Below are 15,937 nucleotides of genomic sequence, written 5' to 3'. Positions count from 1 at the left end.
ACATGCAGGTCACACTGATGCAAGAGGTGGGTTCCCATGGTCTTGGGCAGCTCTGCCCCTGTGGCTTCATGGGGTACAGCCTCCCTCCTGGCTAATTTCACAGGCTGGTGTTGAGTATCTATGGCTTTTCCAGATGCACAGTGCAACCTGTTGGTGGGTCTACCTTTCTGAGGTCTGGAGGATGATGGCCCTTTCTCACAGCTCCACTAGGCAGCACCCCAGTGGGGACTCTATGTGGGGGCTTCAACCCCACATTTCTTTTCTGCACTGCCCTAGCAGAGGTTCTCCATGAGGGCCTCACCCCTGCAGCAAACTTCTGCCTAGACATCCAGTTACATCCTCTGAAATCTAAGCAGAGGTTCCCAAACCTCAATTCTTGACTTCTGTGCACCCGCAGGTACAATACCACATGGAAGCTGCCAAGGCTTGGGGCTTCCACCCTCTGAAGCCACAGCCTGAGCTGTACCTTGGCCCCTTTTAGACATGACTAGAGCAACTGGGATGCAGGGCACCAAGTCCCTAGGCTGCACAGAGCAGTGGGCCTCTGGACCCCAGCCCATGAAGTCATTTTGTCCTCCTAAGCCTCTGGGCCTGTGATGGGAGGGGCTGCCACAAAGTCTCTGATATGCCATGGAGACATTTTCCCCATTGTCTTGGCGATTAACATTTGGCTCCTCATTACTTATGCAAATTTCTGCAGCAGGCTTGAATTTCTCCTCAGAATATGGATTTTTCTTATCTATTGCATCATCAGGTTGCAACTTTTCCAAACTTTTATGCTCTGCTTCCCCATTAAACATAAGTTCCAATTCCAAACCATATCTTTGTGAATGAATAAAACTGAATGCTTTTAACAGTACCCAAGTCACCTCTTGAACACTTTGCTGCCTAGAAATTTCTCCCACCAGATGCCCTAAATCATCTCTCTCAAGTTCAAAATGCCACCAGTCTCTTTGGTAAAACATAGCAACAGTCATCTTTGCTCTTCCTTTGTCTTCTGCCATGACTGTGAGGCCTCCCCAGCCATGTGGAACAGAGAGTCAATTAAATGATACCACGATGGAGGATGGAGTGAGGGAGTCCTGAAGCTGGACCATGAAGGTGCTCTGCTGTCCCTGCCATGTAAACTGCTCTAGTGCCTCTCTGCTGTTGGATATCAGGAAGAAAGGATTTACCAAACTGGTAGCTGCATACCAAATTCCAGAGACAGTGTTGATCTGCTGTAGTCAAGATGCCACATCTGGCACAGTGGGTGAAACTGGACTATGCCTGGCTATGTTTATGTAGTCCACAGTCAGCTCCTCTGAGAGACCTTCCCTGACCACCTTATCTAATGATGCCTTCCAACTCCCAGTCTTCCTCCATCATATTCTCCTGTTTTATTTTTTTATGTCACTGATTACTGTCTGTAGGCATGTGATCTATTTATTCGTTTATGGCCTTTCTCCCCAATTAGGGTGTAGGCTCCAGGGGAATAAGGACATTGTGTGACTTGTTTGCAGCTGCATCCCAAGCACCCACCACTGTAGTAGATGCCTAACCAATGTGTGTTGAATGAATAAAAGAGCAGGCCAATGTTCTTTTGCTCAAAGTAGAGGGGAAGAAATAGGGTTTTCTGTGGAGATTCCAAGGCAGAGGCCATTTCTGGGGGTCACTGGAGTGGGAGAAGGCAGGTCAAGGTGGGTTGTCTTCCAGGCAGTGCAAACCCCCTGGCCTCTGCCAGCTGCTCACTGGCCAGTCTGCTTGTTGGGTCTGGCACAGGCCTCAAGGAAACATAACATTTTTAATAAAACCTCAGAGTCAATAAAGGCAAATGGTCCCGGGTGCCTCTCCTGCCGGCCCCAGCTGTTGACTTTAGAAGTCAAGAGAGTGGGGCGTTGCCCAATTCTCGTGTAGTACAGGGAGATATAAGCTGGAAGGGCCTAGCCCATTTTATATGAAAACAAAACAAAACAAAACAAAACTCACCAGGCCCTGGAAAGAGTCCACCACCAGCCAGAATCAAAGGTCCATTCAGAGCGACAGAGCTCCTCACATTCGCCACTAATGAAAACCAAATTTCTCATCCCTCTGAGCATTTCCAGGGGCTACAAATGGAAGGGGCTGCAGAGTCTTTGGCCACTGCTCCCACCATCGAAGGGGCCCCACTGTGTTAAAATAGTTTTATGATAATATAGGACTTGTATTTTCCTAACTTCAGGCGTCAGTGATTTAGGATGGAGTTGTTTTCATGGAAAAAGAAATAGAACCTGTTTGTGGCGGGGCAAGACTGATGCCTGAGCAGGTATTCCCACTGTGTGCATATTTGGGTAGGGGGGTGAGCCTGCCATGAAGAGGCTCGGACCTAGCTCCGGGGAGGCCTCGTTCATGAAGTTCCCCGCCTTCGGCGGGGAAGAATGGGCTGGGGGTTTCCAGACAGATTCAGAGACAGTCACAGTGACTTCTGTTTTTTGATTTCGTGCTTTGTGAAATCTTAGAATCACAACTCAGAAAGGTAGAGCATCCCTCTCAGACGCAGAGAAAGGGCCTCTGTTTTTTTAAAAAGACATTTTCTCATTTCTTTTTCTTTTTTTCCTCCCCCTTGATCAATCTTTATAAGCAAGTATGTGTAGAAATGTCACATTTTTTTTTTCTTAAAGTCAACTTGATTCTTACTTTGAGCCTCCAATACTTTTAGTTGGTAGGAAACTTAATATTTTCAGTGACTGCTCTGCCTTCGTCAGGATCAGGTGGAATTCTGTCCTTGTTTCTCAGTTTTGTTTTGTTTTGTTTTCAGATGGAATCTCACTCTGTTGTCCAGGCTGGAGTGCAGTGGCACAAACTCAGCTCACTGCAACCTCTGCCTCGTGGACTCAAGTGATTCTCCTGCCTCAGCCTCTTGAGTAGCTGGGATTACAGGCATGTGCCACCATGCCTGGCTAATTTTTGTATTTTTAGTAGAGATGGGGTTTCACTATGTTGGCCAGGCTGGTCTCGAACTCCTGACCTCAGGTGATCCTCCTGCCTCAGCCTCCCAAAGTGCTGGGATTACAGGCAGGAGCTACCGCACCCAACCTGTTTCTCAGCTTTTTTTCATCTGTAAGATGGGGAGAATGATAATACATACCTCAATGGGCTGGGTTAAAAAATGGTGAAATATTTAGAATAGTGACTGGCATAGAGTAAGTATTAACTATTATTATTATTTTTTTATTATTCCAGAGATAAAGAGAAGGCATCAAACCTAGTATGAGGGTATCAGGGAAGGCTACCTGGAAGAGGTGGTGTTTCAGCTAATGACAGATGAGGTAGTCCTTGCATGATTTTGAACTCCTCTGCTTGGACATTTATGTCTAGAATTTGATATGCTATACCCTGAACAAGTGTGCTAATTTTAGAAAACTGTAAAGAAGAAAACAGAAAACAGCCATAATCCCATCTTTGCATTGATTTCATTCTGGATTAATTTTATCTCTATTTTTAACTATTTTAATTGATAACCTGTTTACGCAGTGTGTGTCTGGCTAGAAAAATGTTTATTTCTAAAAAGTATTTATATATTTATAGGAAATAAAGATCTGAATGGGGGAGAAAAGTCTAAAAATATTAACAGTGGTTATCTTTGGGGGGGGGATTATGGGTCATTTTTCTTGTGTGTTTGTTGGTAATCCGGACTGTTTACTTTCCCTCTCATGATTATATATTAGTTTGTGTCATTTAAAAATGTCATTTAGTCTGGGCATCGTGGCTCATCCTGTAATCCCGACACTTTGGGAGGCTAAGGTGGAAGGTTTGCTTGAGGCCAAGAGTTTGAGGCCAGCCTGGGAAACGTAACGAGGCCCTGCCTCTAAAAAAAAAATTAGCCAGGTGTGGTGGTGCACACCTGTAGTTCTAGCTCCTTGAGAGGCCAAGGCAGGAGGGAGGATCGCTTGAGCCCAGGAGTTGGAGGCTGCAATGCACTCCAGTCTGGGTGACAGAGTGAGACCCTGTCTAAAAATAAAAACTAAAAATATTATTTAAAATGTAATGTATAGAACTCAGGAACCGCAGATGGAGAGTCTCATAACCTTTATATTTTCAGACCATGAAGGAGAGTGGGGTAGCTTGGCTGGACTCTGAGTGTCCTGGACCCACAAGTCTGAGAGGAGAGGCTGCATGTGGCCTCTGGTATGGTCACATGGTTCTATAAGGAAACTGAGGCAGAACATAAGGCTTCACTTGTGAAGCGGTGGAGAGGGAGGGGGCAATTGCCAACTGGGTGATAATAAAGACTATTGTTAAGACCTTGCCCCCAGTGGCACATGAAATGCCACTAACCCTGAGAGATTGAGAGACATTCAAACCTGAGGTTTGGGGCATGGTGCCCTTCCTGTGACTTTGGTGCTAATGATGTCTAAGATACCTCTTAGCTCCTCCCTCTGTCATTCTGCACAGGCTTCTCCTTTGCCCGGACTATTTTAGTAGCCTGTGAACAGGTCTCTGCACCCTCATCCCCAGTCCGCACCATCATGGTGCTCCCCTCCAACACATACGTCTCCGCTTGGCTCCCCCGTGCCACTGACCCCTGACATGGGTCCTCTCCCACCTCCCATCACCATTGCTCCACTTGCCCCACCATCCTCCCAGCTCAGCGACACCTGGTTCTCCAGGCCTTTGCACATGGGATTCCCTCCTGCCACATCTCTGCTTGATCCACTCCTACTCATCTTTCCATCTGATCTCGGGGGAGAGACATTTTCTCTGAGGAGCTTGGCTTGTTTGCCCTGATCCACACTGGGCTGGCACAACCTGCTTTCCTGTCTGTCTGCCCTGTGAGATCCCTGAGGCCATGGCTGTGACTTGTTCACCTTGTTCTTGGTGTCTGGCACCTGAGGGTGGGGTGGGGCTCTGTCTGGTGAATGAGTGAATGAATTCTGGCCAAGGCCTCAAAGACACCCAGCCCAACGAGCTGAGTGGGGTGGTGTGGCCCAAATGGTGTTTAGACACCAGAGAGCCCACATTGCTGCCAGCTGTCAGGGTGGGCACAAAGGAGGGTAGTCCAGGCCGGCTCCAGGGCTGCCGCACTCCCCTTCCCATGATAGGTCCCCTGGGCCGGGCCCAGGGCAGGCCCTTTCTGTGGGTGAATATAAATATATAAAACACACAGCGTACTCTTAGCTGCAGAACTAAAAATAGGAAGTGCGGGATCCGGCTCCCCAGGCTTCCCCAGCCACTGGACCACACAGGTGTGGCTGCGGATGTCGGGGCGATGTGGCCCCTCACCCCTCCCAGCTCTGGAGCCCTCATGGGGAGGAATGAGGGGCATTTTGGATTTCTGCCAGGAACAGTTCATTCTTTCACTCTGGCCTCCCTCCTGCCCCCGTCCCATTTGACAGCTCATTTCATTTACGACCCCAAAATGAACTGACCCACTGAGGTGTATTCTCTACTCACGTGGCCAGGCTGGGGTGTTTGGTGCAGCTGAGAGCTGCCCTCTGGGCCATGCTGGGGGGCTGCATTTATGGCGGGGTGCAGTGTGGGGCAGGGGAGAGGCTGGGGCTGAGGAGGGAGGCAGGGCTGGGTCTGCATCCAGCCCTGCCCTCCCCTACACACGGCACTGGCCCCACCCCGCGCCATCTCCTCAAGCCCTCACCAGGCCCCAACGTGGGAATGTGTCATCTCTGGCCTGTAGCCTCACTGCCAGGACATCCAATTCTCAGCGTAAAAGCCAAAGCCATCCCCATGGCCACAGCCCAACAGTGGCAGGGCTGCTCCTAGGGGCCGGCAAGGCGGGTCCATCTGGGCCACTTCACCCCACAGGAGGCCACTTCTGGGAGCCCCCAGGCCACAGCCAGCTCTCTGGGTCCATCATTGGGCCCATCTGGGCCAACCTCAAGCTGTGGGGGCTGAAGAAACTGGAGGGACTCAAAGTCCAGCCCAAATCAACAGGACTCCTAGAGCCTCCAAAGCGGAATTCTGGAGTCCAGGGGCTCCCAGGCTGTGGAACTAAATGGCTTCCTCAGTCTGGACTGGCTGCTACATGACCTAAGCTCTTGCTGGTGGCTCAGGGGACACGGGTGGGGCTGGGCCCAGGGTCCAGGATGCCAGGTTTGTAGGACTATGAAAGCCAACCCTGCCTTCAAGCCAGGTACACCCTGTCCCAAAGCAGACGATTATGGGGTGTGGGGTCCTACTCCACACCTGGCACACGGCCGGTGCTCATTCAGCGTATGACCAAAAAGGGAGACTCAGAGAGGGACAGGGACCTCCCACCACCACACGGCTCAGGAAGGGAAAACCTTCCCCACATCAAGACCTTTAGCAGGCTCTTTCGGGAATGAGTCACCTGAGGTTGGAAAGTTCTTCTTAATACCTTACCTGAATTCTTGCCGTAACCAAGGCAGCCTCTCCTCACCCTTGTCCAAAGGGGATGATGTCCACTCTCTCCACCTGCTGCCCAGGGATGCCGCCCCCTATTGCCACCTGTAGGCTGCTGTGGCTACTGCAGCGCTTCCTCCCGCAGCCCTGGGACGCGCTTCCTCCCGCAGCCCTGGGACCTCAGGCAGGCTGAGACTTCTCGGGACCTTGAGTTTCCCCTTGGCAAGCTGGGTGTGCTGGTTCGTGCCTGCTAGGGTGCAGGTGATGGAGATTTGAGTCAGGAACTCTGGAGGGCACAGCTCCTCTCCCATCTGCTGTGGCACCAAAGTGTGCCTGGTGAGGAGTGCTACCATCCCCTACAAAGTGACCCCAAATAAACATAAATAGAAACAGTTTTGGCCGTGTAGATGCCGTTTCAGGACCAACCCTGGCAGAGGCTGCCCAGAGCAGACCCACAGAGAAGTTCTGTAGCCACGGCTGAGATCCTGTCCAGAGATGGACCTGCTGTCTTTTGGGTAAAAGGGGATGCCGGGCTAGGGAAATGGAAGCATCTTGTTGGGAGCTGAGTTTCAGGCAGACCAACCAAACTGAGCAGGGCAAAGCTTTGGGAGTGGTTTTTGAAGTCGGTGGGCATCACTCAAAAATAAGGTCTGTTTTGTAAAAATTTCCCTTCACAAATCCCAACTGGCCAGGCTCTGGGCTGTGTGTTGGTACAAATCCCAAGTGGACCAGGCCTCCTTGCTGGCAAGGTGGGAGGGGGGCTGTCAAGCCAGGTCCCCACACCATCACACCCATGCTGCCATTGTTGGGCTGTGGTCCCAGTTCCGCCATGGACAACCCCAGGGAGACATGGACCTTGATGACACTCCTTCTCTGCACCTCAGTTGTCTCATCTGCAAAATGGGGGTACTGAAGTTGCCGCTTACTCCCAATCCCCACTGCTGCTAGCTTGCCACAGATCTTGAAACACGAGCCTCGGAGGGCGGTTCTCACCAAGGCACTTGGACTCGCCCTCTGCCTCTGCCCCCTCCCCAAATCTGAATCTGAGGAACAGGCATAGGAATTCCTCCCAACACGGCTGGGAAGACTCACAGCCCGCTCATGATTGGTGGAAGGGTTGTGGCACTTTGAAGACCTATTTGATGTTCTCCTGGGGTCCCAGCCATACAGGAGCAGGCCTCACCGGCTGTCCTGTGGCCAGGGTGGTCTCTGCGGCCATTCCTGAAGAAGTTGGAAGCAAGGAGATGAAGGTGCTGGGTGTCTCTGTTCCTGCTCCTCCTGGGCAACAGCAGGAGGTCTCCATCCGCTCCCCCACCCCACCCCACCTCCATGCATAGCCCTAGAAACCGGGCACTGGACTCCTTCCACACATCTCAGAGTTATATTATTGGAACAAATCAGTCAAAATTCCATTTTACAGTTAAATAGTACAGAAGACAGTTTACTGTACAAGCAAGTTGTGCGTTAAAAACAAACACCAAGCAAACGATAGTGCAAAGCAGTTTCCACCCAGCTCCATCCTCTCGCCAGCTCTGGGATGGTTTTACATCAGATGAGTGCAGCAGGTGTCACACCTCAGCATGACAATATGTCACAAAAGATTGGTACCCACTACTGACAGGCTCACAGTAACACTGTATCAAAACATCTTCCTTTCCTCGTGCTTCCTACATCAGTGTGTTTGCCTAGTACAACTTTAAAGCAGCCTTGTAAATAAGGACCTACTTTTACCAGCCCAGGCTGTCTGTACCCACTTTGGGCCTTACAGACTCAGTACGGCTGCCATCACTTTTTGTCAGGGGATGGGGGATGGGGTAGGAAGAGCAATTTATTTACTATCCCTGCCTCTCCAGGATCAGGAAGGGTTAGTAATCTGGGATGAGACTACAAAGTGCTGGGCACTGGGAACCCAAAGGTGCCTCCCACGCTGACCTGGGACCAGCTATAACCAGAGAACAGGAGGGAAGAAACTACAAGGACAACGGATTCATAGCTGCTTCCTGAGAAGGCATGGAGAGGCCCCTTGGGTGCAGGGAGTCAGCAACTATTTTGAAGAGATGGAGACTGTTTTTCCAGTGAGGACAGGCCAAGAGAAACCGCAGCAGGAGGGAATGCAATAGGATCACCAGAAGGACTGCCTAACCTGCCAGTGTGTCTCTGGTGTATGGTTCTGGCCGTTGTGACAGGTTGGGTGGGGACAGTGCTCTCACAGAGACAACCACTGAAGAGCATTTTGTAGGGCAGATTTCTGCATCCACAGAGGCCGAGGCAGAAAGTTAAAATACCGCATGCTGCTAGCCTTTATGAGTTGAGTTCCCTTACGCCTTTTCTAAGCTTTTCTAGGGCCAGAGAACTCTGATGTGAGAATCCATGCAGCCTGGCCCTTGGGCAAGCGCCCACTTTCCCATTTTGCAAAATTCAGGGGCAAGACTTCACCTCAGAACGCAGTGCAGCTGAGCTGTGGCTGGAGAGCCCTTTACAGTGCTTCTGTCCTGCCACGCACAGCCAGTACTCCCCACCTCTCACTTCCCGCCCACCTCCGCACAGCCTCCTGGACAGATGTCCTAGAGCCACAGAGGAGAGATGCCCAGCGTCTCATCAGCGTTTCCCTCATCCTCCCAGGGGAGCCTGTGGTGCAGGCTGGTGGGATGCTGCCTGACGGGGAGTGTAGCCCCTTGAGAAAGTATTGAGACCCTAATAACCCCACACCCTCAGGAGGCAGCTGGGGGTCCGCGGAGGGGAGAGGGGGTGGGGATGTTGCTTATAATCACAGAGCTATCATAATCACGGAACTATACCTGTAAGAGACCTTGTGTTTGAAAATGTTAGATTAAGCTTCTTTTTCTAAAATCAGTTTTAAAAACTGGTTTTTTGTTTTTCTTTTTTGCTCAGGACTATTTGCTTTCAGAGCACAAAACAGGTTACAGACAGGTGTGTGCCAGGAGTCGCAAGATTTGGCTGGATCCTCCCAGGAGGCTTGGGGGATGGGGCACAGCTTGGCTGGACCCAGGGGAGACAGGGACATTGATGTCTGACCCAAAATGATCCCTCACCTCAATGCCTTCTGCTAGGACCTATCTGGCCCTCCTGTTCTCTCCACAAATGGAATTATGAGACCACCTAAGGGAAAGGGGACCTCCTACCCCCCCTCCCCCGCCCTGCCAAGAGAACAGAGAGTGGATGCGTTGAGCTGGTAAAGTGCATGGAGGAGCCGGTCTGTAGGTGCTTTCCTGGGTTTAAGAACCTGATGCCATAGACTCATCTTCTCTGGGGCCTGGGACCCATGCGGCTGGGGGAAAGCCAACAGTTAGGAACAGAGGGGAAGCTGGGCTGGGGGGACTGGCTTGGATGTGTTCTCAAACCATCTCACCAGCAGCGTGCTGGGTCCTGCCCCATCTGTACAATGAGGGGAACCCCGCTCGAGGGTGGCGGGGGCGGGGGACACTTTCCAGTTCTGATTCAAATCTGTGTAAATGCAGAGGGGGCTGGACCCAGGGGATGCAGGGGCTCCAACGAAGGTGCAGGGGTCAGGATGTTTCCCAGGGCCTGAGGCTTATCCTGTGGGCCAATGCTGCCTCTCTCTGGAAGAGAGATGGCCTCTGTCCCAGGAGACATGGGTCCCATGCAGCACTGGGCATAGCTGGAGACAGTGAGATCCTTCCGGGGGGCTGGCAGCAGGCTGATTCCCCACAGAAGTATGGGATGAGACGGCCAGGATCTGGGCTGGGGGCAGTGTCCCGGGCCGGGGTGGGGGTGGTTCCCTACGCCTCTGTACAAGGATGTGGCTGCACAGATGCAGCCAGAGGCTCCCACCAGCTGGGACCACCCTGGGACTGAGACCACCCTGGAGCGCAGGTCCCATTCCTGCCCGGAGCCTCGGAGCCGGCCCATCACTGGTCTTGAAGGTTGTTAGGGTCCCCGCCTCCAGCGGGAGGAGTCCACCAGGGCGGTCAGTAGGGCCGCCACACGGCCTCATCCATGCGGCCTGGCGTGCTCAGGGCCGTGGGTGAGTTGCTGTGGCTGCCGTCGGCCTCCACTCCATCACTCTGGCCGCCCAGGCTGGGGTTCATGAGGTTGCCGGCGGCGACAGAGGCAGCGCTGCTGGTGCAAGAGGCCAGCATGCGGGTGGGCGAGCGGTCGCCCCCACTGCTGCTGCCGGCCACCATGGAGAACTGGTAGGAGCCAGAGGATGTCCCGTAGTAGAGGTGGTAGGGGGACGGGTTGGCCTGGAAGGGCCCGCTCTGGTTCTGCGGGGCCCCCGGGTAGGGTGGCGGGAGGTAGGTATGGTGGAAGCGGCTAGTGGCCGGCATGCCCGCCACGCTGAGGCTGCTGATGCTCGTGCCCGAGGGCGTGGCGCTGTAGGGGAAGGCAGCTGACATGGCCCCGGGGTAATGCATCCTGGGGTCTGGGAAGCGGCTCTCCGTGAGGGTTGGCAGCGTGGGGAAGGAGCGGTCAAACTGGCGGGGGTCGGAGAATGGGTTCAGTTCCGAGGTGCCTGGAGGACAGCAGGGAAGAGGTCAGTTCCAGCTCGAGACAACCCCAGGAGGCCTTCCTGAAGAATGACCTTGGGCTCTGGTTCCCAAGGCCCATCTGGGGGACCCGTAGTTCTAGACCTGGCTCTCCTCTTCCTGCCCTAGGCTGCCCGGGGCCTCCCCCGCCAAGACTCCGAACTCAGACCTGCCGGGAAGCTGGTTGGAGCGTGCCCTGGGCCAAGAGGGGCCATGGGAGCCCCCCCGCAGCAGCAACAGACAGAGGGGGTCTATTCTTTTTAAATCCTCCTTCCCAGCCTCGCAGAGGAGAGGCCTAGGATGCAGTGGTGGGGCTGAGGGCAGGGTCAGCACAGGCCTCCCAGCAGCCCTGCCCAGGCAGGTTCCTCTCCCCACCGGCCCATGTTAACAGCTGGGAAGGCCATGGATGTGTAAAGGGCTCCAATGACCGTGTGAGACTGGGAGTTGAAAGCCGCTTTTGAAGACAAGAAAATGGAGGCAGAGAGAGAGCAAGACTGAGTCTCTGTGGCAGAGAAAGGACTGGTTCTCATCACAAGGCCTCTGCTGGGGATACACGTGCCTCTCCTGCCCAGATGCAGCACGCGGAGGTTCTCTGCGCTCACACCTGGGTTGTGGGCACTGAGTTCACAGGAGCTCTGGCCTCCACCTCACCCTGGGCCTGTGTCTCTGGAGCCGACTCGTGGCCACACAGTGACTGGATGCCACCCTAACCTGCCTCGGCAGCAAAGTGAGACAGCAGTCAGACAAACTTGGGGACCCAGACCCCGACCTGGTCACAGTGTCCAGCCCAGACTCTGCCCCTGCTCCCCCAGGAATGTGGCTTCTCAATGGGCTCCAAGGCAAGGGTGTTCCATCCTCTGTCCCCAACTTTTGTCATCACAGACCCCCAAAACCTCAGCATTCAAAGGGGCTCAGGGATTGAGTCTAACACCCTTGATGGGGAAACTGAGGCCCAGACAGGGTGAGGCACTTCCCTCAGGGTCACACAGCACATTGGACCTGGCACACAATCCTAGGGCCTCTGGTCCTGAGCCCCAACACGTACTTGAAGGGGAGCTGTCCCATCTTTGAGGCAGCACAGGATCAAGGCTTACTGTGTGGCTTCTGGAGCCAGACAGTTATCCTGGTTTGGACACTTACTAGCTTTGTGTCCTTGGGCAAGTCACTTAACCTCTCTGCGCATCAGTTTCCCCATATAAAACATGAGACGATAACAGTTCATCAGGAATCAGTTAATTCACATCGAGTACTTAGAATGGTACTGGGCACAGAGCAGGGGTCCATGAGGCTTTGCAAGGCCACTGTAGCTGTGGTGTCTCTTACTCTGGGTACCCAGGAGAACTGGCTCATTCAGGGCCCTGCCAAGTTGAGGCCCTGGTGCAGGGCCTCCCTTCTACTCTGGCAGTGGGGGGAGGTGGATGAGCCCCCAGCAGTGGTCCAGAGGTGCAGTCTGTCCAGCCCAGCAACCCCTCTGTGTCACCCACCAAAGGATAAGGGCCGGTGCTAGCCGGAGTGGGCTCTGCCTGCCATGCCGAGGCTTGGCTGAGGACGGAGAGCTATGAGCCTGAGGTGCGTGTGACTTCAGCTGGGACTTGGAACTTCTCGGGGCTTTGGGGTCTTCCCAAGTCAGCTGGGGTATGTTTCCCTCAGCAGTGTACTCTGGCCCTGGGCGTGGATCCAAACAGAGTGATGCTCCTGGCTTAAGGTAAGAAGATGTGGGGACAGCAGTCTGGGTGGCGGGGGCCTTCTGGGACATCTGGGATGCTCCCTAGTAGGTCACTTGGCTGTCCCGGCCCCTTGAGGCCGAGAGCCTCTGAGGCACCTGGCTGCCAGTTTTCATCTGGGGAGCCCCTTGGGGGGAAAGGTCCTGTTGCAGGTGCTGGGCACGTCAGCACAGCTGAGATGGGTGGGGTGGAAGTGGGTGCTGGCCGCCTGATGGGAACCCCATTCTCAAGACAAAGGAAACAAATGGGGACCGCAGGATACAACGGCAGGACTGTGCCCCTCAGAGCTCACGCAGGCTGCAGGGCGCTGGGCTGGGCCTCCCTGGACCTGCCACCGTCCCCTCCAGCCTCTCTCCTCAGGGCCACCACCCCTCCTCCGGGGTGGTGGGGGAAGTACCTGCCCTCAGCACTCCCTCAGACCCCCCAGCAGCTTCCTTGGAGCTCCTGTACCCCCACCCTGCGGCCTCGCAGCCCCAGGAAACCCGAGCTGCCCGGGGCACTGTCGAGCGGCCAATCCCAACAGTGGAAGGAAATGTTTATTTTCTTCTCCAGATTGTCCCGGCTGCTGCATGGTGGCTGAATGAGCCCTTTCAGCTGTGAGAAGCCCCCATTGTGGGCGGCTGCGGCTGGGGGCTGGGGCTGGGGTATGGGAGGTGCTGGGGTCTCTGCACTGCTTGCCAGTGACCAAGGTTGGAGGGTCAAAGCAGTTAACAGCACCGAGGGAAGTGGTGGTGGGGTGTCCCAAGGGGGATCCCCAGGAGGGAGTCCGAGGGCAGAGGGAGGAGGGCCTGTGAGAGTGACTTCCCAAGCCTGGGTCTGCCAGCAACCCCTCTTTGTCAGGGACCTCCTTCTCCCCACTTCACAGATGAGAAAACTGAGGCTGAGTTTAAGTGACTTGTCTAAGATCATACAGCCAATGCCTGGCAGAGTCTGAATTCCTAGCCTGGTCCAGCTGACTGCAGAGTTCATGCTCGCCCTGTCCTGGTCATCCGAGGCCCTTTTTCTCACCCAAAGCAGATGGGCCTGAGGATGGAGATGCCTGGCTGCCTGTGGCCCAGTGCTGTGCGGGGCTAGCGAGGGACTGGGCCAGGCCTCAGGAGGAAGCAGGCAGAGAAGCAGAAGTCAGCCACTGCCCCACACAGGCTGGGCTCCTTTCCTCCCAGCCCAGGATGGAAGCAGCAGCTGTGCCTGCCGTGGGGCCAGGCACTGATTCCCAAGCTGTGCCCACCCAGCAGCGAATGGGCAGATGTGGGCTCTCCTTCCATGGGGGCTGGTGGACAGGAAGCCACTGTTCACCCCACCTCCTGGATTCTGGCTCCCCCGCTGGGCCCCGATCCCCTGGCCTGGCTCTGTCCATGGCAGGGAAAGGCTGGCTCTCAGGCTACTGCACCTCGACAGATGCTGGCCCATGGGTAGCAGAAGCAGAGGCAGCTACGCGGCAGGGGTGGGCGTGAGCACAGCGTGCAGGGCTCCTTCCGCTACCTCTTGAGAGCAGACCTCCAACTCGTGGGCTTGAGAGCTGAGAGTCTCAAATGCACTAGCTCCTGGGCTCAGAGAGGCTGGGCCTGGGGTTTCTCCCAACCTCGGCGTCTCAGCAGGACCAAGGCCAAAAGTCCTGAGCCCAGGCCAGAAGGGGAGGGGTCCTCTCTTCACACTGAAGGCCTGCATCAAGCCCCTGGCCGCAGCACTATGCCTGGAACAATGTCAGCAGAGAGACCCAGTCGGCCCCCACCTCAGCGTGGCACCGGAGAAGAGGGTGGGGCAGGCAGACCGGTTGGCAGCCCTGTTCCAGGCCCCTTTATCTGTCCCCTCAGAAGTACAGAAAGTTCTTGGGAGCAGGTACTATGCAGACTGTGGTGCTGGTCACAGATGGGCTGTATGACCCGAGGGTGGCTCTGAACCTCTTAGGCCTCTCAATTCATTCATCTGCCAAGGGGTTCTAACCAGGCTCTGGGGAATTGAGAAAGAATGGGCACAGTCCATGACGGCAGCCAGCTGCCTGCCTCTGTCCACCCGGCCACCAAGCACCCTTGGCACCCCACTTAGCCCAAGGGCCGGCTGTGCACACAGCCTCCCATGTACCCAGCTCACTGACTGAGAGAACAGAGGAGAGATGCAGCCGGCAGCCGTTTAGTGAGCGGCTACTACGCGCCAGGCACCTCGATACTCCAGAAGACCTGCCTGAGGCCTGGCTGCAACTGTGCTTGCTGTATCCATCTAGGCAGTGGAGATGGAGACCCCAGCTCGGTCTTCCCTTCCACCTCAGCTCCTCCTGTTTGGGAGGATGCTCTGGGCAGGGTGGGAGACCTTTCCCAGGAATGCTATGTGCCTCTCTAGGGCTGGGATGTCACTTAACAGTGTGCAAAGTTCGTGTGAGTACAGTAATGTCATTTGAATGTCATCCCAGCCCTGGGTGGAGGCATCCGCCCCAATCCACTTTCAGATGAAAAACTGCAGGCTGTGGGGCAGGGGTGGGGAAACTGTACATGGCAGGGGCGAGTCTGTCACGGCTCCTTGGACAAGTCATGCCCCAATTTTAATAGGGGCACTATGGGGTAACCCCATTTCCCCAGGCACAGTGAACTCCTGGTATGCAGATCCCTGGGGCCAGGCACCGGGCATGTGTCAGCAATGTCAGTAAGTGTTGGCTGAGTGAACGAATGATGGCTAGCACACAGAAAGCCCACAGGAACCGTCTGCAGGTGCCAATGAGCACCAGCAGCTCCTCTACAAAACAAGGGGGTGCAGTGACTGATCTTCGGACAGGCTTTTGGTCTGGGGCAGATTGGACCACATCCAGGACCTCCACCCCCACCTCACCCCGCTGCAGCCCTTCCCTCCGTGCCGTACCTTGGATTGGGGTCTGGGGCTGACTGCTGAAGTGGCTTGCGGTGCTGAGTGAGCCTCGGGGGCTGGGTGTGCTCGGTGTCACCCGCATGCGCAGCCGTTCCAGGTCCCCAAAGCGGTCAGGGAACGGCTTGGTCTGGTCCTCCAGCTTCTGCCGGTGCCCTGCAGAGCACAGGAAGCCCATCAGCCGTTGCTTCCCCAGAGTCTCAGTGGAGACAGAAATGCCTCACTCTGCTGGGAAGTTCTTCCTGGGGTCTGACCTTAGGCCTCTGCTGGGAGAACCCTGAGGTCACCACCAGCCTCTTCACAGAGGTTTTCAAAAGACTTTCTGAACAGAGAATGGTCGTTATGTGCCACCCCACATATCTAAACCTCTACAACACACGGTGATCTAAACCTCTACAACAGGCAGTGATGTAAACCTCTACAACACGCGGTGATCTAAACCTCTACAACACACTGTGATCTGAACCTCTACAACACGTGGTGATCTGAACCTCTACAACACGCAGTGATCCGAAC

General features: G+C 54.7%; 1 protein-coding gene across 2 annotated transcripts in view; it reads right to left on the bottom strand.

The window, feature by feature from the left end:
- Window positions 1-7,703: 7,703 nt before the first annotated feature.
- Window positions 7,704-15,937, bottom strand: part of RUNX3 (RUNX family transcription factor 3) — a 65,575-nt gene continuing 57,341 nt past the window's right edge. For both annotated transcript variants that reach the window (XM_004025187.5, XM_063701642.1), the window contains exons 5-6: window positions 15,419-15,577; window positions 7,704-10,831 (exon numbers count right to left, since the gene is read on the bottom strand). In XM_004025187.5, the coding sequence (XP_004025236.2) occupies window positions 10,287-10,831; window positions 15,419-15,577 (704 nt within the window). In that variant the 3' untranslated portion in view covers window positions 7,704-10,286. The remainder of the gene's footprint in view (window positions 10,832-15,418; window positions 15,578-15,937) is intronic.

Source organism: Gorilla gorilla, chromosome 1, assembly GCF_029281585.2.
Source record: "Gorilla gorilla gorilla isolate KB3781 chromosome 1, NHGRI_mGorGor1-v2.1_pri, whole genome shotgun sequence".
Classification (NCBI taxonomy): domain Eukaryota; kingdom Metazoa; phylum Chordata; class Mammalia; order Primates; family Hominidae; genus Gorilla; species Gorilla gorilla.
Note: the sequence above shows the minus strand (reverse complement) of the source record. Positions and strands in the feature narration are given on the sequence as shown.